The 22,107-nt window shown below is 39.4% G+C and overlaps 1 protein-coding gene and 1 long non-coding RNA gene across 3 annotated transcripts; both read left to right on the forward strand.

The window, feature by feature from the left end:
• The first annotated feature begins 4,022 nt into the window (after positions 1–4,022).
• On the forward strand, positions 4,023–7,193 carry LOC128134432 (uncharacterized). 2 transcript variants are annotated; one of them, XR_008232744.1, is made up of 4 exons: positions 4,023–4,076; positions 4,179–4,292; positions 6,277–6,368; positions 6,471–7,193. It is a non-coding gene; the product is annotated as an uncharacterized LOC128134432 (long non-coding RNA). The 2 variants fall into 2 exon arrangements; XR_008232743.1 differs by having other exon boundaries at positions 4,189–4,292.
• Positions 7,194–7,223: 30 nt separating this feature from the next.
• Positions 7,224–10,294, forward strand: LOC128134433 (neuropeptide Y receptor type 6-like). Its single transcript, XM_052772121.1, has one exon. The coding sequence runs from the start codon at positions 7,555–7,557 to the stop codon at positions 8,674–8,676; it is 1,122 nt and encodes a 373-aa protein (XP_052628081.1). The 5' UTR covers positions 7,224–7,554; the 3' UTR covers positions 8,677–10,294.
• Positions 10,295–22,107: the final 11,813 nt, after the last annotated feature.

Raw genomic sequence — 22,107 nt, forward strand, 5'->3', positions numbered from 1 at the left:
ATTCATTCTTTAGCAGACATCACTCTCAGAAGACATCAGCTGGAGAAGTTCTAGAAAGCTACAAAGGATTGAATCAGGGCTTGGAAAGTGGAAACTATTATAAAATATTAATTAATGCTGCTACACTCCTATTACAATTACTCACATATCTTATCTCTTTTTCAGTAAGAAAAGTAACTTGGCTGACCCAAAAAATAAAGATGCTACCCTTCCAGCCAGACAGTATATCAGTCACCATCTCAATCGTATGCCAACTGAACAAGGTCCAGAAATTAGCTGAAAGTTCGTGGCATGATATAGTTTTAAAAATGAAGATGCTATTATAAGTAACTCATTTAAAGTTAAAGCAGATTTTAAAATAGTTGACTTTTCATTCTAGGCATGACCTAACTGAGAGGTACAAACCAGAATGAAGCATCAAGGATATTGCAAAGCTGTTCTCTAGAGCTATGCAATATAATGGAGTGAAACCTAAACTCCAGGTAGTGAACCTGAGTGATTTTTGTGATAATTTTTTCCGATTAGGAAAAAAAATTCTGAATCATGCAGCAGTGCTCCAACTTACACATATACATCAATCCTTCATTATCTGTATGATCTTTGGAGAAAAATTTACAGTGCCTACTTAGTTGACATTCAGATGTTGCTGGTTTGGTGAAATTATAACCTATTTGCTGAAAATACCTTATTAGGGTGTTGATCTCTCCATAAAACAGGAGAATGTGAAGGGACAGTGTTTTTCCTCCATCATAGCATATTATCTTACTTTTGTGACATTACCCAGCACATCTGATACTAACATAAGAGATTTTCAATTATTCTTGCTTATTTCTCTGTGGCTCTTTGAAGTGCTATAAAGAATAATACTTATTGGGAAGAAATATTCCAGATCCTTCAGAGATGTTACAGGTCACTGAACCAGCTCTTAGCCAAACTGCTGTTAAAGAACTCTTCCACCTAGGAAGCTGAGAAATCGTATGTATACGTCTCTACTAAATCTTGCTTTCTGAAGAAGGGGCCTACACCAAGTAGGAACAAGGACTGCTGCACAGCTACATGGCAGAAGCAAGCAAGCAAACTAAGCAAAAGCTTAGAGGGGTCAGCCATCAGCAAAGATTCCTGCTGGGCAAGGAATCATGTAAATGCCAAAGCAAAAGGTAAGCTCAGAGGAATTATAAACTAGAGAATTTTTCACCAACAGGCTGTTGCCAATGCAACAGACATTATTACAAACGTAAAGTCTGAAAAAACTGTATCTTATGGCATCAAAATCACTTACCCTAGTTTTCCACACTGCCCATGGTCTGTATGCCATAGCCTGGGAGCCAGAGTAATAGTGTGTCTTCACTGTAATCAAGATGAGGCTGCACTTCATAGACATGGACCCTGTTTAGCTATGAGCTGGCTGGTTCAGGTGATAGTGCCCTGAGCTCTGTGCTTGTGATGGTTAATTGCTACCTGGTTTAAAACTAGCTTGGGAACATTTACGCAAGTTGAGGTCATGCCTCCAGCTGCTGTATAACCAGATGCCTGGAAAAGATGCTCCAATTTATTTCAATTTATAACTATAATTTGTAACAATTTATTATACCTGGAAAGCTTTTAGGATCAGGCTTTTATTGGAATGATTGCGATGAGATGATAATCAGTATAATGATTGGCATTCAGTACAGCAAGAATCAGTACACTGATTGTTTTGAGGTTTCGTGTTCATTTGTTTGTTTTGCAAATTGAGACAGAAATCCCTAATAAAACCCTTTAAAAATTGCATCAAAACTCCTACCATTTCCTATAATATAGAGTCATCTTTGAGCTGCTTGAAATCCCACAAGGGCAGAGTTACTAAATTTACACTTGACACGGGCAAGCCAATTGCAGTCTTATCTGCAATATATTTTAAGTTTTTGTAATGAGGTTACATATAAAGTTTTCTTCTCATTACAGTTGCCATCCTGCCTTCCAGTTAGTTATCAATGTCTACTGATAAAGGCTATTTTCCCATCACTTAATATTGAGCAATTTAGAAATATGGTAATCATTTATATAAAGTAAATACAATTCTGCTATCCATTAACCTTTTTTTGCAAACAGATGCTACAGCATTTGGCTGAAAACAATCTACCTTGATCCCTTCATGCACAGCCACAGATTCCACTTAGTATACATACCATTGACGTCAGGCATAAACAGACCAAGAGCAGCTACACCCACAAGCCTTTCATGTCAGATGTGATCTAATTCACAACAGGTTACAACAAAATTAAATCCACAGAAGGCAGCAGATTGATATGGCTGTAAAACCAAGGGGATCACACGTTAAACACTTCAGTCTTTCCACAGATGGAGGACTGCATACAGTGTTATATTAGAAACAGAGGCCTATGTAAATAAGCAACCTGACCTTTGTTTGAAATTTATAAATAGAATCAGAACATCTTTTAATTTTCTTGACTTATTTCCTTCATAAACAGATAATGCATTTTTATGGCTTGTTCTGATGCATATCTAGCATATTGCATGTTTACGTCTTGATTAACTTCCTGGGCTACACTACAACCAGAAGCAGAAATTCTGAAGTACTTTGGAAAAGCTTTGTTTTTATAGTGCTTTTGACATAATCAAAACCAGCAAGAGCTAAAAATGTTTCAGAAAAGTATATTCACATTGCTCAATTGTAGCACTTTGGTTGAAATTTCAGAATTCACAGACCACACCTAGAATAAAAAGCAATGGGCTAAACTAAAGTGAAGGAAATTTTAGAGGGAGGTGTTAAGGAAGTCTTCCTAACAGTAAATTAGGCACTTGAATACCTAATCTAGGATTACCACAAACGTTTAAAAAATAGGTCAGACAAACACATCATGAATAGCTACAAATACACGAGAAGCAGAAGGTTCGTCTGGCTGACCTGAGAGGCTCCCTCCACCCCTATTTTCTACAAATACACTAGCATGACAACTAACAATATTTTCAGATAATTAGTTCTAACCTGCACTTTAGGTATAGCATCAGTCTTGCTCATCCCAAAAATCCTACTACTTTTCAAAATATTCTTTCCAAATCAACAGATGCAGTAAGACAGACTCCAGTACTCTCTCAAGTGTTTTGTCTGCAGGTTTCTACTTCTCTAATTTAACAGGGAATTCTCATCTAGTTTTCCCGAGCCTGTCCCCACACAAACACATGCTAACTCTGGACTATTTTCTATTGCCTCTGCTTTTTCTAGTACTGGAGAGCCACAGGATGGTTCAGCATAAGAGATTGAGATACTGTGGGTTAAGTGGACCCAGGAACGCATGCAAGAGGTTAAAACAGTTCCTTTCCTGTCCCATAAACATCCATTCCAAATATTCAATAGGGAAACATTGAATGCTAATTTTTATAAACAAGTGACTATAAAAGGTATGGGCTTTTACTGGAAAAACAGTAAAAATAATAAAGCCCCTTTTCAATATGTGCTACTGTAATGTGCCATGTTTTGCTTTTCAGGAATATTTTTGTATCTTTGGAGTATAAGCTAAATTAGCAATTTACAATGAAAATATGATGATCTTAATTGCAATAGAGCAAATTACACACTTAATAGGATGTGCACGCTATTTCTAAGCATCTATTTTCCCATCTCCCTCAGTTAAAAAAGCAATAAGCCATCTGCAGATGTTTATGTATGAAATCCAAAATAGGGAAAACATTCACACTACAGAACAGATAAGATAATTGAAAATGAAATTGCAAGATAAGGTGTTTGACAGGGCGGAGGGAAGCCACACAGTGGAAGAAAATCCATCCCCATGACTACTGGTCCTTCCTCCTCCCTGCTCATTGCTGTTCGCCTCTTCTTGGATTCCAGATCTTGTTTTATTCCTCAGCAGCCTTTCTACAGACTGCTGGATTCAGTCACAGTTGGAAATTGTGAAACTGTGGTTTGTTTCAGAAAGAGAAGAAAGAAGAGTTTAAGTATCGCTTTAGCAGCAGATAGCTTTGCTTTGGATTCTTTTATACACAAAGGAGATGTGTTTGCTGGGAAAAGAAAAGTTGTTAAGGGCAGTGTGGATATGACTTGAATTTTTCATCAGGTAAGAAGTCAGAAAATCCATAAAACTGTGGCAAATACTGAAATATATCTTTTAAAGGATTATTGTATTCTGTACATCCTATATTTAAAATTGAATGGAAAGTATCTTCCAGATTTCACCTATGCAATACTTTGGAACTTAATAAACAGACGATGTTGGCAACCAAAACATTTACTGGTCACTTTGGAGGGATGGGACTATGCATCTTTAACCTAGGTAAGAAAATACTTAGGAAAGAAAGCCTTTTAAAAGCTCATTTTATTTTCTACTATGCTTTTAACTTTATTTTGTTTATGCACGTTTCAGTAATGTTTCTACACCTAGAGGAATGAAACAACTAGGCTAAGTGGATCATCATTTCTTATAGTGTTTCTCTCTGTAACTCTCATTGTGGTAGAGAATCTTGTTCAAAATGCATGGACTGGGGAATGAAGTAATTAGTTCTCTTATTAAACACTTCAATCCAATTCTGGTATCAGCTGTAGTTGCAGTTCAAGGATGCTGATTCCACTAATATTTATTAGCTTAAAAAAATGCCAGTATGTATTACAACGGAGTTCAGCATACTGCAGTAAGTACTAGTGTAACTTATTTTTCTAATGCTATGAATATTGCACATGTTTAAACGAGGCAGGTGTAATTGTTTTATTGCCAAGGAAATATTTAAATTGCCTTGCAGTATGACATGTGCTAAAGACTACACTTTTTAACTCAGTACAACCAAACAGTGAAAAGAAATTAATCTTTTTTCTGAAAAAAAGGACAATGTAGATGATCAGCGTGCCTAAAGCTAATGTAGTGAGTGAACTGATCAGAAGGTCAGTACAGGGACTTTCCCTTAATGGTAGAAAGTGCCAAAGAAGCCCTACCACCCACATTGAATTCTTGGGAGAGGACATTCAGCACTCGCTATCAAACCATGTTGTGCAACCATGGATAAATAAGCGAGCATAGCAAATAGTGCATAAAATATTACAAACCTGGCTCAGCCTCATGCCCTTTGAGTCCCCACAGCTTCTCCTGCTCACATAAAAAGCAGGGAAGAACAGAGCTTGTCTTTGAAGGTATCTTGCTTCTAAGCCAGATCCCCTGCTAACACCTGATCTTTTCTCATAAAGGGCAGGGCTCAGATCTGCACCAGTCAGGTGAGTACCACAAGCAGTGCGAAGAGAAAGATCATGCTTGGGATAAAGCAGCCAGACTTTAGACCTTTACACGTCTCAAGTGGCAGTAAAGCTCATCAGGGTAACATTTGGCCTCTTGTCCTTCCAGGACATGCATCCTTCCGTGTGATAAATCCAGCCAGGCAATTAGTCTGCTCCAGGGAAAAGTGGTTTATAGCGCATTCCAAGAAATATGTTGCCTGAAGGTGCTGTTGCTCAGCCACATCATCAGTTTCTGCAGGGTGTGACTGTGCTATCTTCAGAATCCCTTTTATTTCTCCTGGACTCATTAGAAGAGTTTTTGCAAGCTGGTGCACACAGAGTTGGGTACATAGCTCTTGTTCCTGCCCTACTGGAGTGGGGACACCTGCGAGGGACTACAAAGTCTATCTGAGCCACTAGACTTCAATAGCTTTTGCAGCATGATTGTCCAGGTTTCTATGCCATTCCCTCAATATAGCTGTAACCAAGCCAGGTGGGTTATTTAGGGAGACTACAGGGCTTAATGTTAGCCCCTGACCACAAATTAAGTCATATTTGGAAAATGAGGGCCACATGTAGTCACATAAATCTACAGCTGCTTCTTGCTCCAACATGATTACACTAGTTAAAAAGTGTGTTTTAATCAGAATGAGAGTGGTAATAGATGCTCCAAAGGTGGTTGTGTTGAGTTTCGGGGAGTCTTTTTTAGAACCTTAAATTGAAGCACCCAAACTAATGTCAAGCAGAAGTATCAGGATAAAGCAGTCCAGGATATAACTCTAGCTGGAATATTCTTTGAGTGCCTGGGGGCAAACAGTTACAGAATCATAGTCCTCAGGTTAACCCAGGATTTGGTGTTTAATCTCATGCAAGCAACCAAACATTTTTTATTCCTTAGTGATTAAATAATGGCAATGATTTCTATGAAAAGGTTGACAAGTCTTCTACGCATAAACGGATTATTTCTAGTAATAATGAAACATTCACTTATCCCTTCTTCTTTTTGTGCATCCTTTTTAACTTCCCACTGCTTCTTCATCCTCCTTTCTCCACAGGCTCTCAACACTATGGTATTTATTACTAGGGGTGAAGAATTACCTCCTTCCAGCTAGTTTTCCAATAGTTCCTACTTCAAAAAGGAATTAAGGTGAGTTAGAGTTGAGTTTTGAAAGGTATACATGTAGAACATACTTATCCATCTTTCAGTTTTAAAAGTAACTCTTTACATCCCTCTTTTTTCCTTTCCCAGGTTGGAAACAACCTCTTTGTGGCCAGAAAGTTGGTGAGCCTTTGATTTAAGATTAACTTTTTAACTTGGTGATAAATTCAAACCCATCAAGATCTTCTGCTGAACCTAATTCTTCCCATTAGTATTAGTTTTATAACAGAATTGTACTAATATCAGATTTTTGCTTGACACCAGTTTAAGTTAGAACTGAAAGAACAATCAACTCCATGTCTCTTGAGTACGTGTTGCACTTAACCACAGAAAATTTGGGGGGTGTCATTTGTCAAACTTGTACAACAGTGAATGGTGTGTAGGGAAATGAGACAACCTTTGGCAACTACTGATATGGAAATAATTGTGTGTATCGCTACAATGTGATCTTTGGTTTACATTTTTCTCAGATTAGATTGAGGAAAAAGGACATGCCATCCTAAATATATAAGCAGAACAGGAAACTCCCTTAAAGATGTCATTCATAGAGGTGTTGAATATCACTTAAGCTCAAGCACACATAATTTTGCTTAAGCCAGAAGAATTTGGTGTATGAGCTCACATTGCTTTGTAGTTCTAGAGAAAATCTAAGTGCAATGTCTAAGCTAGCAATGTGATGGCAGGACCCTATTCTTCTTTTTTGATAATAAAAAAGCAACAGATTATCCTCATTGGAATTCCTTAAACCTTGCTAAATCTTTGGCTGAGACAGATCTTAAAATATTTTATTTTGAAAAGCAAAGTTTATCCACAGTTGATCCACAAAGTTTATCCATGAAAGAGGATTTGTATGAAAATGTTCATACAAGTTTAATCACAGCTATCACTGCTATTTCTTATACATCACAATCAGCTACAGGTCTGTAACACTGTCAGTGCAGAAGCTCAGAAAGGTAGCATCAACCTCCACCCACATATATATATATACACAAAACCACTAATACTCAACCACTGGCTTTTCCAGTGCTGGAATTAATTATATTAGACTTGCTCAAAACTTCAAGGACACCAACTACAACGATAGACTCATAGTAATCATTGCCTTGGAAAGTTCCATACAAGGTATATTCTAAATAATACTAGGTTTTGTCCATAGGTTGGGAGATGTTTCACAATGGATAAAGGCATTCAGCATCCCAGTGAGATTCTGTCTAATCAAACTATCTCTAACATTAGTTATTCTCAGTTTTTGAACTTTGATACATGCCAATCTTCCTTCCTTGCAGAATTCTTGCTTATTACAGCCTACACATTAGTTACAATAGTGGGGCTTTTTGGAAATCTTTGCCTGATTATTATAATAAAGAGACGGAAAGAAGCTCAAAATGTTACCAATGTTTTGATTGCCAACCTCTCTCTATCAGATGTCTTAATCTGTATCATGTGTATTCCTGTCACGGTTGCATATACCTTAATGGACTACTGGATATTTGGGGAAGCTATGTGTAAAATAAGTTCTTTCATACAAAGTATATCTGTCACAGTCTCCATTTTCTCACTTGTACTGATTGCTATTGAGAGATACCAGTTAATTGTGAACCCACGTGGCTGGAAGCCTAATATTTCACATGCTTACTGGGGAATTCTTTTCATCTGGGGCTTTTCCCTCATAATATCCATTCCTTTTTTAATCTTTCACCAATTAACTGATGAACCCTTCAAACATCTGTCTTTCCATAGTGATTTCTACAAGAACAAGGTTGCTTGCATCGAAGCATGGCCATCTGTTACAGAACGACTGATTTTTACCACTAGTCTGCTGGTTTTCCAGTACTGCTTCCCACTGGGGTTTATTTTTATCTGCTATCTCAGGATATTTGTATGTCTTCGAAGGAGACATGGTAAAACAGACAGAATGAGAGAGAATGAGAGCAGACTGAGTGAAAACAAAAGGATTAATTTCATGTTGATATCAATTGTTGTGACTTTTGCAGCTTGCTGGTTGCCTATCAATATATTCAATGTTATTTTTGACTGGAACTATGAGGCACTAATGAGCTGCAATCATAATCTGGCATTTACAATATGCCACCTTGTGGCCATGATCTCAACATGTATCAATCCCATCTTTTATGGATTTCTCAACAAGAATTTTCAGAAGGATTTGATAGTATTAGTTCACCACTGCAGATGCTCAGCATCACAAGAGGAGTATGAAAATATTGCCCTTTCAAATCTACAAACTGATGCATCTAAGGGATCTTTGAAAATAAGTAATCCCCCTGTGGATATCTAAAATAATCCAACAGCAGTTTCCAAAATTTTCTATTTTGTTGCAGATGACCTCTTTCTGTAGGTCTTGATCATGTTACTGCTGAGTTTAGAGGAGGTCTTTGCCATTTAGCTCAGCAAAAACAGGAGTATGCTCCCATAGGCATACTCTTAACAGGTACCTTATGATAGTATTAATGCTAATAAACTGCTTCCAAGAGTCCTAAATATCAATAATAATGAATTATAAACAGTATTAACATCTTACTTTTTTAATCCACAGTTTCCAAGTCACTGGCATACTACCTTAGCACCAATAAAAATATTTCCATTTCAGCCACTGATGCACTTGTCCTTCCTAAACACCTGGCCTCACCCAATTAAACCATGAATACTATGGCATTCCTAACTTCATCAGCCTTTTCACAGATGGTTTTCTGGCCTTTTAATTTTCCAATACTACATTGTTCCCACCTCTGGTTAATCTGCACAACAGTTTATAGGCAGTTCATACTGCAAGGAAGGCCCTTTAAGTTATCCTAAGCCTCCACCACCTTCCTTTCAGCCGCAGCATGCAGTTTGCTTTGGTTTAGTACCAGTTCAGCCTAGAAATTATATTTTAATAAGGGAAAAGGCTAGAGTGGGAATTTCTTTGGGGTTTGTTGTTGTTGTTTAAATGAGCACTAATACAGGCACCACTTGATGTACTGAAAATGCCACCCAGATTTATGCTGTTCAAGATGAAATACATATTTAGCATTTATCCTAAAAGCATTATATCGCACTCCAAACCACCAGTAGAGATCATTGCTTTTTCTGTTACCATCACTACTGGTCCTTAAAACAGACCTTTTAGATTCTCCATTATCGAACAAACACACTATGAATTCAGAGTAAATTTTGCTTTAGCTACTTATCCAGGTTATAAGTTCCTCTTTGAGTAGAAAATGAGGTTTGCATTTTAATTTCAGAAATATCTTTCCCCACATTTCTGCACTAGCAAGAGGCCACACTTGAGGCGGATGTGGTCATTTCTGTTAGACTGTGTTTGAAAATAGTTTCTTTTGTGACACAGCGCATAGAAGCCTAAAGGTGTAACACTGAACACAACTTTTCTCAAACTAAAATATTTTAAAAAACATTTTCCAGTTTGGCCATAAAAAAATAACCAAACATATTCTTCATCCATGCTACAGTGCCAATATAAATAATCAGTTAATATTGGGCTGTTTAAATACAATACTTAGAACACTTTAGTCCAGCAACTCACCATGCTTTCTCTTGTTCAACTTAAATACAATTAATCGCCTGTATTGCTAAAGCCCCTTCTTTTTTTTTTTTACTTCCAAAAATCACCCTTCTTTTAACACTGGTACATAAAATTCCTTGTAATTTATTCTCTAACCTCAGCAATTTACCGATGACCCACTTAAGCAAAAAGAATTAACATTCAGATTACAATCAGCTCCTTGATGATTCAGCTGTGATGAAATTTACCTTAAGGCTATAAAATTCTCTTGGACAGGGACCATCATCTTCTATAGCCATACAGTTCTTAAAGGATTCCATCAGGTCATCATTCTCTCGTTCTGTTGCTACAGCATTAGCACAAACTGTCTGCATTGCTCCACTCATCAGAGGAGCTCTGGGAGAAGAACATCACAAGCTCTTGCTGATATACTGGATTGTGAAGTGCTTCCTGATTCACGCTGAGCAAGATGACCTCACTGAAATCTGTTAGGGCCTGATCCCATTGAATTCATAAGGGCAGCACTACTCACAAGAGCAAGAATGGCAGAATTAGCGACATGGTAATCAAGTATTTGAGTGAGAGGTATGGACTAGTTTTGGCACAATTTAGTATTTTTTTCTAATTAGATCAAATATCACGCATGTGAAGTAGAGTGCATGAACCATAACTTAAACACCTGCCTTGCTCATCATAGAAAAAAACCCAGAAGACAGATAAATACCTAATAAGAGCTAATGATCCGACTGTTGAGAGTATCTTAGTATTAATTATTTCCATTAACTCCAACCCTCAGTCACTGGGCTCCCTTTATTGCTGATACACACCATCTGCTTGACCAGTACAACAGGCATTTAACCAAGTAGAAAGCAGTAACTTGCAGTCAATGGTTCTGCTGACATACCGTGCATAATCAGAGTGGCTGGTACATGCTTTGGTGAAGGGGAGGTGATGGAGTTGGTTCTCTGTTCCATCGGTGAGACTCCAGGGTAATAAAGTGATTAATTATCTCCATTTCACTTGCTTAACTGAGAGCAAATCGGATCCAGGATTTTCACTTTTCTTGGAGATTCCAATACCCATACAGAAAGCCATCTAATATTGTCAGAAGATCATTCACTGAACAGAGCATTTTAACAAATTACTGTGATATACCTGCTAGAGTCTGGCTTATCAGCTGCATTCCTCCAAGTCTGGAACACAAATCTATACCACCGTATTCCTCATATTTAAGCACACTGTTTACAGCTTCAGGGCCCATGCTTAAAGCAATTTACAAGCACATGACATTCACAATATACTCTAATTTATTAATATTAGACATGATAGTTCAGATTACTCTCAGTTCTCATCATGGTAAACATCTTAGACAGTATTTAGTGTTTGAATCAGGCCCAGCTGAGACTCCCATGTGTGAACTTGGCCTAAGTGGCTCCCACACCAGTATTCCCACCCCATAGGGATGCCCAAGTGTGCTTAGTTTTACAGCAAAGGTGGTTTTAGTATCAGGCCCCAAGTGGTTTAAATACAGCCACAAAATGAACCAGTAGGCCAGTAGAAAATCTTGTGACCTTATGAGAAGGCCAGGGATGCTGATGGATGGTCTCCCTTTACTGTCTCTCCCTACAAGTGCTTGGGCAGTTTGTTTCTGTGGCATTAAACAGCTGGAAAAAAAAAACCCAAAAGGGTTGCTTTTGCTTTTTGTAACACCAGTTGTCTACTCCTGACATCCCCATCAGAGTTAAGCAATCAATTTTTCCAGTCTGAATCTTGGCATAAGAGGGTTCTTCGTTACCAGGTGGAGGCTCTCTGAGCAGTAAGACTGCTTCAGAATATAATGTGAATAATACTTGTGCCTTGATTTCTTCTTGTCATTTCTTCCTAACACTTTCATTTGACTCAAGTGCTGATGCTCCATTTCTGTTCTGAGCATTCAGTTATCAAGTATCTCTTTTCTTAATGCTGCACTTTTAAAAATCGTTCCTAACCAAACAGAGTATCAACACTGTCTTGAAGACATAGCCCTTCACGCTGCATGTTCTCTCATTACATCCACTGGCTTTATATGCAGTCTGATATCTAATTTCCAGACAAGTCAATAAGAGTGAATTGACTTTGATAGGGATAGGAACAGACAAAGATCAGTTGCTTACTTTAAATACATAAGCATTATGGGCTCCATTGTGGTGTGTGATGGTGATGTATGGAACTGTGCAATATGCAGTATTTAAAGATTGCTTAAGTCATAATATTAAACTGACAAATGTTGCCCTGTGTTAGGTAATGCTGATAACTTTATCTTCCCTTATTTTATTGGTATAGCAAGTAGACAAAATTTTAACAGCCTTGCTCACCAGACTGTTGTTACTCGGTGCAACCAGATGGAGGACTGTGAGCTTCCTCAGGGGAGCAGAAAAATGGAATTAATTACAGAAAGCTAGAGGGGGAAGCTGAACTCCAGAATGCTATCTAAATGTACAAACAAAGTCTTAGCAGTGATGTTTTTTTAAAAAACCTGCATCAGAGCTTTGTTCAAGTGGTTCAGTCATGTAGACCAGACCAATATATTTATAAACATCCTTGTAAATGAATATATCCTTACATGTATTTGTATTTTATGGTCGATTGGCTTAACTGTAAGCACTTATAACTAGAGTTAGATACTTGGAAAATGGCATTCATTGTGAAAATTATTCCATTGAACAGAGCGCTCAGTTGATTATTGACTGTAATTACGTACATGGACAAAAGCAGTGCCATTGCTGTGTGTTGTTTAAATACTTTGATTCCTCCCGTCTACTGACAAATAAATATTACCCTGTATAAAACTGCTGTGTTGCCCAGCTGGTAAATCTTACTGCCTATAATCTCGACAGGACACTTCTCATGCAAACAGTTCTGGAAACCGGTTTAGCATTTCACATGCTCACTTATTAGATAAACAGAGATCAGTGAAAAATTAGATATTTGCTGTTTCCAGAAGAGAGGAGGACTTAAAAACAGCTAGAGGACCTTCTCAAGGCTCATGGTGCTGACATACTTTTTGGTGGAGAAGGACAGAATCATAAAACAGGGAAGTTTCAAGTGAATTTACGCCTCAAGGGCAGAGCAACTTTTTACTATGGTACTTTATGATTTGTACTCAAATACAATGAATGTGTTTGGAATACCGTTTCCTTAGACATTTTGCAGATACGTTGAATAATCTGTGCAATTTGTCAGAGCAGAAGTTTCCCTTCAGCAGCTCAGGAAATTTTATCTGTAGCACAAACACTGAAAGAGCTCTTCTGAGTGCTGCATTGCAGCCTCGTTGGTACATATTCATTTCCAAAGTAGCATCTACTACTGTGTTTTAATTCATCAATATTGAAGTAGGAGAAAGAAACTTTCGATTTTTCTTGCTTAAGCCAAAATGTTCATACCACATTTGCCTGCATTATCAATATTTTATCACATATGATAAAAATCTCCTGGGATTTAACAATGACACATAGTACTGGGACAGATTCCAGCCTTGAAGATGAGATGCTTTTATTTTACCCAACCCTGATCCACTACAAGTGGCAAATGATAGACAGGTTCTATTTCTTGCATTATACTTTTTAAAGTTACATCACAGCTGCATCAATCGCAAGACAAGAATATTTCACCCTGACATAACTGTAAATTAACATTGCACTAAATTGTACTGCAACACGTACAATTCTGAAAAACACTAGAGCTGACTTTCGGGGAGATAAATTTTGCCTCTAAGAAGTGTCTGAAATTCTAGAAAGAATCTAGAAAGAAATAGAAATTATGGCAAGGCAGGTGACTACATACTTACAGAAATGTGGCCATATAAGGCAATTACAATACGTTATTTTATGTCATCATTCTTATTTAGCAAGCTCTGCTCCATGCCTTTCGAAGCATGTCTTGATTTTAGCCTACTTTCCTGTAGAAACAAAGTTCATGCCATTATGCTTCTGTCCTTTTGACCCTGATAACAATTGAGCTGTTGGCCAATCTTAACCACCTGTGAAAGGATAAATGTGTCACAGATTATTACTCTCTTATCTTTGGAAGAAGGGTGGGTGGCTAGAAGACAGGAATGCAGATTGCCACCCCCACTGAAAGGTTACACGTGCAGCAGTATGTGCTCAGTTCTGCACTACCTGATCAGAAGATCACAGTTTCAGACCAGCAAGAGCACATGCTGTCCATTGCCCAGGAAGGGTATCAGAATTTCAGAGAGATGATACAGAAGTTTTGCCCCAGCATTTGGGATCCTTTGAAGTTAAAAAACCAACCAAACAAAAAAGAACCCGCACACAAGTTGCCACACTATGTCCCCATTACGCTGTCATAAATGCATCAAAACCTTTGCGTTCAGGTGGGCGTGAATGGCATTTTAAAACATTTATGACACTTTTTCCAGGTTGAAATGGCCTATGGGGCAGAGTAAAAACAAAGTAAAGAGAAGACAACACCAGTGACAAAGAGATCTTTTAACCAAAACATTATCTTGGGACTCGCAAACTATCATGGTCTAACTATGGCAAGTCCTCTAAGCCCTGCACCTCCTTTCCCAACTTCCTCCTCCTGTTCCCCATGCACGGATTTGGTGTGGCAGGAGCTGTTTTACAATACACACAGAGCGGCCAACACAATATAGCCATCTTCTTACCTGGAGTTCTGGAGTTTATTAATGGAAATAAAAGAGGATTTGGCTTTCAGGAGAAAAATCCTTCTTTAAATTCACAGACTTACCTTTTTTTTTTATCTCATCTCCCCACTTTTCGCAGGCCCATCACAGTAGATGGGTGATAAACCAAGCTATTAGGTATATATGAAGCTTGCTTCATCATATAAATATTTGATTTTCTTCTCCTTTGTTTTGAATAGTACTCTGAGAGGAGAGCAAATCTATAGCAAAGCTTTGAGTAACCTCACAACAAAGGGTCAGATGGACTGCAGATGTACTTAGTGGAACCTCATAGGCTCCATAAATATAAAGGAACACTGTCCTTTCAATTCTATGCTAGTAAGACACTTAAAAATGTTCCACAATGGCAACCTTAGAATTAGCTTGTCTGCTATCATTCATTTTTAAACAAGGTTCCTTTGGCATATAGCTTGGTTTCCATGCAAATGCACTGACTGATGTCTTCTATTTCATTTCATAGGCTTCTCTATTAGTCACAGGCTATTTACATAATGTGATGGAATTGGCACTTGTGTGGAGCTATTCTCTGTGCAGAATTCATTTCACCCTCATACCTAGTGAGGAAAACTTGTTAATTCATGTAGATGATAGGGCTATAACAGCTACATGAATTAGTTCTTCCAACCAAGAATGGCTACTAGAACAGAAGCAGCTCTCAAAGTTTCAGGTCTCTCTAAAAAGAATCGCTTATACCCCCTTGCCAGCTCCATTTTTAGGTTGGACACTTCTGCAGCGCTTACTTCCATGAAGCCAGAACCGCAGTCTCAGAGGTGGCTGGGAGAGGCACAGATTGCCCCGGCACACAATTCTGTAGTGACTGCTGTACAGCCTCCACCTCCACAATCTCCCAGGCCATGGTTACTTTTCCCCAGCACATTCAAATCTCTCTCTCTCATCTTCAATACATGCCAAGAGATTTATCTATTAACAAGCAACAAAATTACTGCTTTTGGGACTAAAACCATTTGCATGGTATAGTTGTGTCAGATGATCCCATGCTTTAATTTCTACCTGGAAGCCATCTCAGGATTTGCCATCACTACCACTACTACAAACCACCCCATGACTGTAGTTGGATCATATTCCCATATTTCCTCAAGTACTTGGCCAATGGAAGCCATTTAACCCACATTAGATTGTTGGGTTTTAGGTGGGGTGCTGTTTGTGTTTTGTTTGTTTTTCAAGTAAATGCAACCCCTGTTTTTTTACACTTGAGAAGTAAATCTAGGCAAGAATAAAATTCAAGTAATTTTGTGTGGATTGAAACAAGGAAGAAGATCCCAGAACAGTCCTCATACTCTCTTTTGTTTCTCCAGAGCCAACTGTCCCATTCTTCTGGAATTTTCCTCAACAAAATTATCTAGCTGCCATCCCCTCCCCTTTTAAGTAACTCTGCAGGAACTTAACAGCAACTACTACCTCGCAGTCCTTAGCCATTCCCATTGCCTCTTGGACAGATTCCACTGCTAAAGGAGCTCTCTTCAGCTCCAGAAATGAATGCCAAACAGCCCAGATTTTGGGGAGGGGGCTTGACTCTGAAGTGGCAGGGGAGGACCAAAGCTTCACGGAGTAGAACAGAGCTGAGACGAACACTCACAGGAGCTCAGACCCTGGAAGAGACTCAGGAAGATTCTGCAGGAAAATGGAGATACAGTTTACAAGCCTTAGAGTAGATTGTAACAGCATGAAAATATACATATGTGTTTAACTCAATAGACTGCGTCAACTATCTGGCCTTTCAGAGAAAAAATTCTATTTGAGCATCATATCTTCATGGGACATTTTTACAAAGATAAAAAGGCACAGGAACCATTTCATATTTAACTTGCACAGGAGGGAAATCCACATACACGCTGCAGCCGTGCCTGGAGAGGTAAGAAATACGGGCTCTCCTTGCAGGAACACAAGGTCATCAGGTGCCTAAGATATTAGCAAGGGACCCCAAGCCTTCTCATGTAAGACTCAGGTCTTACAGCAAAGAGCACAAAAGAGCCCAAGACCATGGGCTGCTCTGAGAATACAGCTGACCTGTGGCTTTGCCGCAGGCTGGGCACTTTACATCCTCACTGAGTGGTTCTAAGTTTATTCTCTTTTGAGGAACTCCAAAGTAAAGGTCAGAGGGACCTCACCACACCCACAGGATAAACCTTTGGGAGGATAATTAGTCAGCAAATAATCTCTTTTAAGGTATTGAGGCCTAATATTCCACTATTTGTAAAGAATAGCTTTATCAGTCAACCTAGCAAGGCCATCAGCATGGCATGATATCCTGTCCAGCATACATTTACATTTTTGCATTTCAGATGGCTTAAAGTGCCTTATCACTTCCAGCTTTTTATTCACAGACCTTTCTGACCGTGTGAGCAGGTCAAGTTCTCACTTACACCAAACGCACCGTGCACTCCTGCGCTGGTTAGAAATCAGACCTGAAGATCTCCTCCTTGGGACTTGTATCATTCATTTCAATCAACACCAAATATCTGTCTGAAACAGCCTATGCTTTCTCCTGAAATTGGCTCTCGACGGGGCTATTCCCGCAGGCACCATCTGTCTCCAGCTCTTTGTCTCGGGCCAGAGCAGGGAGGAACTGTGGAAAATGTCACACTCCAGCAATTCTGAATGCCACCGTCCGGGTTAGTGACCGTAAACGTGATCCTAGGAGAGCACATTCTCCAGGGGCATCCACAACCTTTGAGCACTGCAGAACCTCCTGCCAACCAGGGTCAGACCCCACACTTGTCGGGCAGAAAACCCAAAACCTAAGGCATATGGGGGTATAACCATATTTTGAAGCGCTCTTTATTAACTAAAACCAGCTAAAACTTTGCCCGTGGTTAGGCATGCATACAAAACCATCAACATACTACACTTAATTGTCAGCTGAAGTAACTGAAGTCCTGTGACTGACTAGGAACGCAAGCTTGCTGGCTTCTAATTAAAGATGAAGCTGAGACTCCTTCAAAAATTGGCCACAGAATTAGTATTGAATCCAAAAGCAAAATCTGAGTTGACTGAAAGGTCATCAAACACGAGGAGATAATTACTGCTTGATGTTCCAAGAAACCCAAGCTCTGACACTAAATTTAAAAAAAAAAAAAAAAAAAAGGCATGATGGAAGCCTTTGATGAACGATAACAAAAAGTTTCTTTCTTCCCTTCCCCATCATGCAAACAGACCAGGCACAGAGATACTGAGGGCATTATGCAAGAAAACCCCAACAATCATGTAAGCCCGAGTATCCTGTTAAACCTCGCATTTTTATTCATTGAAATACAGAACAAATGAAATATTTCAAGGGAAAAGTAACTTTTTTTTTGTTAGTATCATTTACTTTGCTGACGAATCAGTTTACAGAGTTGATTAGCTTTTGCTTATGCAGCTTTGACTCCTTGCCTCTTTCCAAAAGGAAAATATACAGTGTACTGATTCTAGGAGCACTAAAGTTGAGTTAAAAGGCTGTGTGGGGTTAGTGTTAAAATACTTTCAGGATGTTTTTGCATGGAGGGGATCTGCAGCAGCTGTACAAAAAGCATTTGAGAACAGCAACAGCAAGTTAAAAACAAATTATGAATGAAGAAAAATTATGAACAGTCAAATTAATATAATCAGGAGTTACAGTACATCTGTTGCTAAGAAATAATAGCTGTTTCTTGTATTCTTGGAAAAGCTCAAAAAAATCAACTGCTAGTTTAATAATTAAGAAGTCTTTAAAAACATACAGAATGACTGAATCATTGAGGATGGGAAGGGACCTCTTGAGATCATCTAGTCTACCCCCCCCGTGCTCAGTAAGACATAATGCTTTTTCTGAAGTATAATCATAAATTTACCTAATTAAAACTTCAACAGAAGACTGCTCCTGGGAGAGCTGGCTGTGGAGGAGCCGTGAGGGTGTGCGCAGCCAGCAGTGCCTGCATTTCTGCCATGGCACGTTGCTTAACCACTGCTGATCTCCATGGAAAGCTTGGTGCCGGCTCCGGTTCAGTATCTCCCCACCCTGGAGTTTTTTTTTTTTTCTCTGTCCCAGTTCATGTTGCTGACAAACCGGGAGCTGAATTTTCTCAGAAAAATCAAAATCCCCTGGTGGAGGCCACTCCAGCCGCCAGCACAAAGGCGGCTGTCGGGGAGGCAGCGGTGAGCAGACATGATGTGGAGCCGCTGATGAAGCAGACAGGAGCCTGGTATGTCTGGGCAGATGTGCGAGGCAAAAAGTAATATTTTGTTTTTCTTTTTTGACCCAACAGAACCAACCAGGGCTGAAATCAATAGAAATGAGTTTCCTGCTCACTTCATCTGTGGGATCCTGATGAGTTTGGAAGTTAATGTTTCAGTACATGGTAGAGATATAGAAAAAGAGACCAGCAGAACTGCCTTAGATGACCAGAATCCAGAAATCCTGCAAATTACTGCCATCTACATTTTATATTAAACATGTTTGGAGAATGCTTGTCAAATCTGATCTTCAGCAATATGTGTCAACCTTTTATACTGACTTCATTTGTTTTACCTTTAGAGCAATTGAACTGGTCCCTGAGGTAGGTATTACCCACATGCCACCTTTAACACAGTCAGATTAGTGCTGTGATTACTCTAAAAGCTGCAGCCTTGGTGCGGTGACGAACTGAATGCTCAGCATTGAAATGAGATCACCTGAACAGAGCACGCAGCCTGGCCCCCATTTCCAGCCCCATCTTGGAGAGGACCATGCTCACCATATGGTGCTCCTGCTATGCCTGTGCTAGTTCTAGCTTCAAACACTGGAATTGGAACTGACAGATTTAAAAATAAGGCTTTGATCCTGCCAAGATGTCTGCTGACCACACCATAGACCCTTTTTGCTGGTAGTCGAACCAGCGTTGTGCCATGCTCCCTTCAGATGATCCCTGTTAGTCCCTTCATAATACAGGTTCACACACTTTGCTCTTCCTTACCCGATTCCTTTGACCTACTTTTACCTACATTGCTTTCTCTCCTGCTCTTCTTGGAAACCTATGTAACTGGATTTGAACGTGCTTTGACTCTGACATTATTTATCTAGCTGGAAAGAAAGCAAACGTATACTCTAAGCACTTCTTGAAAACCTCAGTCCACCATTTACCCGACATCCACCATCAGCGCGAGGTACCACTTCTGCAGCACAAACAGACATCCCAAGGACTGGCCAGTCCTGTGCCCACCACCCCGCGCTCACCCCTCTGGGCACAGCTTCCAGTCAAAGTCTGGTGGAAAACCAGGTACTGATGACTCTTTCTCATCCAAAGTTGCCTACATCCCAGTGTCAGCTTTAGGTAACACTAAAAATAAAACAACAGTTTACCTAAAAGCATTAATTTCTACATAAATTGCTGGCTTTCTAGTTAATAGAGCTCTAAGGATTTTTTGGTAGACCAAACACTCTTTTCAAAGCAAATGATTAGGGCTGTATAAACCCCATCCTTTTTACTCTGCTGTTCATCATTTAGATTAATCTACTAACTAGCTTTAACATCTCAGCAGCCATCCTCCTGCAAAAATGAACACTTTGCAGTCCTAATCAAAAAGCCTTGAAAGGCTTCAGTATTCACAGGGGCGTGGCAGAGTACAAAGGATATCTCCTTTGCACAGCGACTAACCATCTTAAATCCCCACAGCTGTAGCAAAGACAGAAATCTGGCTCGCATAGCTCTTACTTCAGTGCACTGAGAACATCATAAATGAACCACTTGGCATGTAGGATCAAAGGTAGGAAATGTGTCATTATCTGGGATGGTTATGGAGAGAGGAAGGTTTCACGCAGGCTGAGTTTCCAAAAAAAATATAGGAAATGGATTACCCCTGTCTCAAAGCTCATCACCCATTTTTAGCTACACCAGGACAGAGAGTCCTCCAGTGCTCAGCTTGCTCTACCTGGATTTTCAGTTTCCCTCTCCCTCCTTCTCTCTACCACTCCATTACTTACTGGGAAAGAGCAAAGATGATGTTTCTCACAGTATTTAGCAAGAACACCTACATGATGCAACTGCCCAGCACCTGGATTTAACAACCCATCATTCAGGTTTACCAATCAGGACAATGCAAATCAAAGTTTTGATTTTTGGAAAAACAGACAAACAAAAAAAACCCAACAAAAACCCCCAACTTTGGGACTTTTAGCAGCTGTAGTGTCTAATCAAACAAGTTGTTTCCATTCACTTAGGTCATTTTTTAATTAAAAAATAACAACTACAAAGCAATGGAAGTCAAAGGTTAGACTTTGGCACCATTAAGCAAGCCATGGGATTTTTACTAGCATAATCCCTGAACACTGGGCTACCAAATACCAGACTCCTCATTTTCCTTCCTGGAAATTTTGGCAGTATTATGCTTTCCACAGCACACCTGAGACACTCAGGAGAACCTGGACTTGCAGCACAGCCGTTGTACAGGAACTCCTTGAAAGAAATTTTTCTCCTTTACCTCTGCAGAGGTGAGGCACACATCAGCCAAGGAAGCTTCCCTCCCAATATCACTTCACCACTTCCACGAACAGGTTTAGCAAAATTCACATGCACATTCTCTTAGCCTGGTTGTGCCTAAACCACGGGGGCTTGGTTGGCACAGCTACATCAGCTGGAAGTCTCCAGTTTGGACCAACATCCTTGCAGTCTCTAGCTAAACATAAGCTTAATATTTTACAGCAAAAAATAGTTCAAAGAAAAAAAGATAATTTCCTTCTTACCCTTGAAGTTTTCGTAATTTGGTTATCTGAATACTTGAGCTTATATATCCAGCAAGTGTCTCTTGCACAAACATGGCCTCATTTACAAGGACTATGAAACAGGCAAAAAGAGGTAATTGTCATAAACATAAGAAAATCTAGGTGAGCCTAGCTTCCCTCAAAAATAAAAAATCAGTGAGGATATTCTGAGATCCTTGAAGCAGCACACACTTTCTAATACTTGAGAATACCACAGTTGCAGCTAATGTGTTCCAGGAAGAGGAGTGAGATTTCCAAAATCAATTTTCAGCTACTGCCTCTGATCTTCACAGATCTACTTGCACACTTGGATGCTGACAAGCAGCAGAAGAGTGAGGAAAGGAGGGGATCAACATCAAAAAAAACCCCCCAAAACACCACCAAAACCCCAAAGGGCTATAATCCCAGACAAGTCTTGGTTCTTCAGACTGAAAAGCAACGTAAAGAAACTACTCTATATTCACGTGCTCTGTGGAAGCAATCTCACAAGGTCTAGAACTTGCGCAAGGCATAAATTAATGTCCTTTGGACAGCCCTCCTTGGATTTATTTACTTTTTTGCCCATTAGTCCTTACAAAGCAAATCTTCCTGCTGTGTAGTGATGCAAACTGGCCAGGCATTAGCACGTGATTTGCTCCTCTTTTCAGTAAAAGGCGAAGTAGGGTGGAAACTCTGAAACAGCCTACAGAAAAACAAGGCAAGATAGCAGGAAGAAGCAGTATCTGACGCTGCTGGATGAGAAAGAGTCGTTCTGGAATTACCAACCTTTCTTCAGATCAGATGC

This window comes from Harpia harpyja, chromosome 20 (genome assembly GCF_026419915.1).
Source record: "Harpia harpyja isolate bHarHar1 chromosome 20, bHarHar1 primary haplotype, whole genome shotgun sequence".
NCBI classification, from domain to species: domain Eukaryota; kingdom Metazoa; phylum Chordata; class Aves; order Accipitriformes; family Accipitridae; genus Harpia; species Harpia harpyja.

Coding starts and splice junctions, on each gene's coding strand:
- LOC128134433 (XM_052772121.1), top strand. CDS start 7,555: ATGGATAAAGGCATTCAGCATCCCAGTGAGATTCTGTCTAATCAAACT.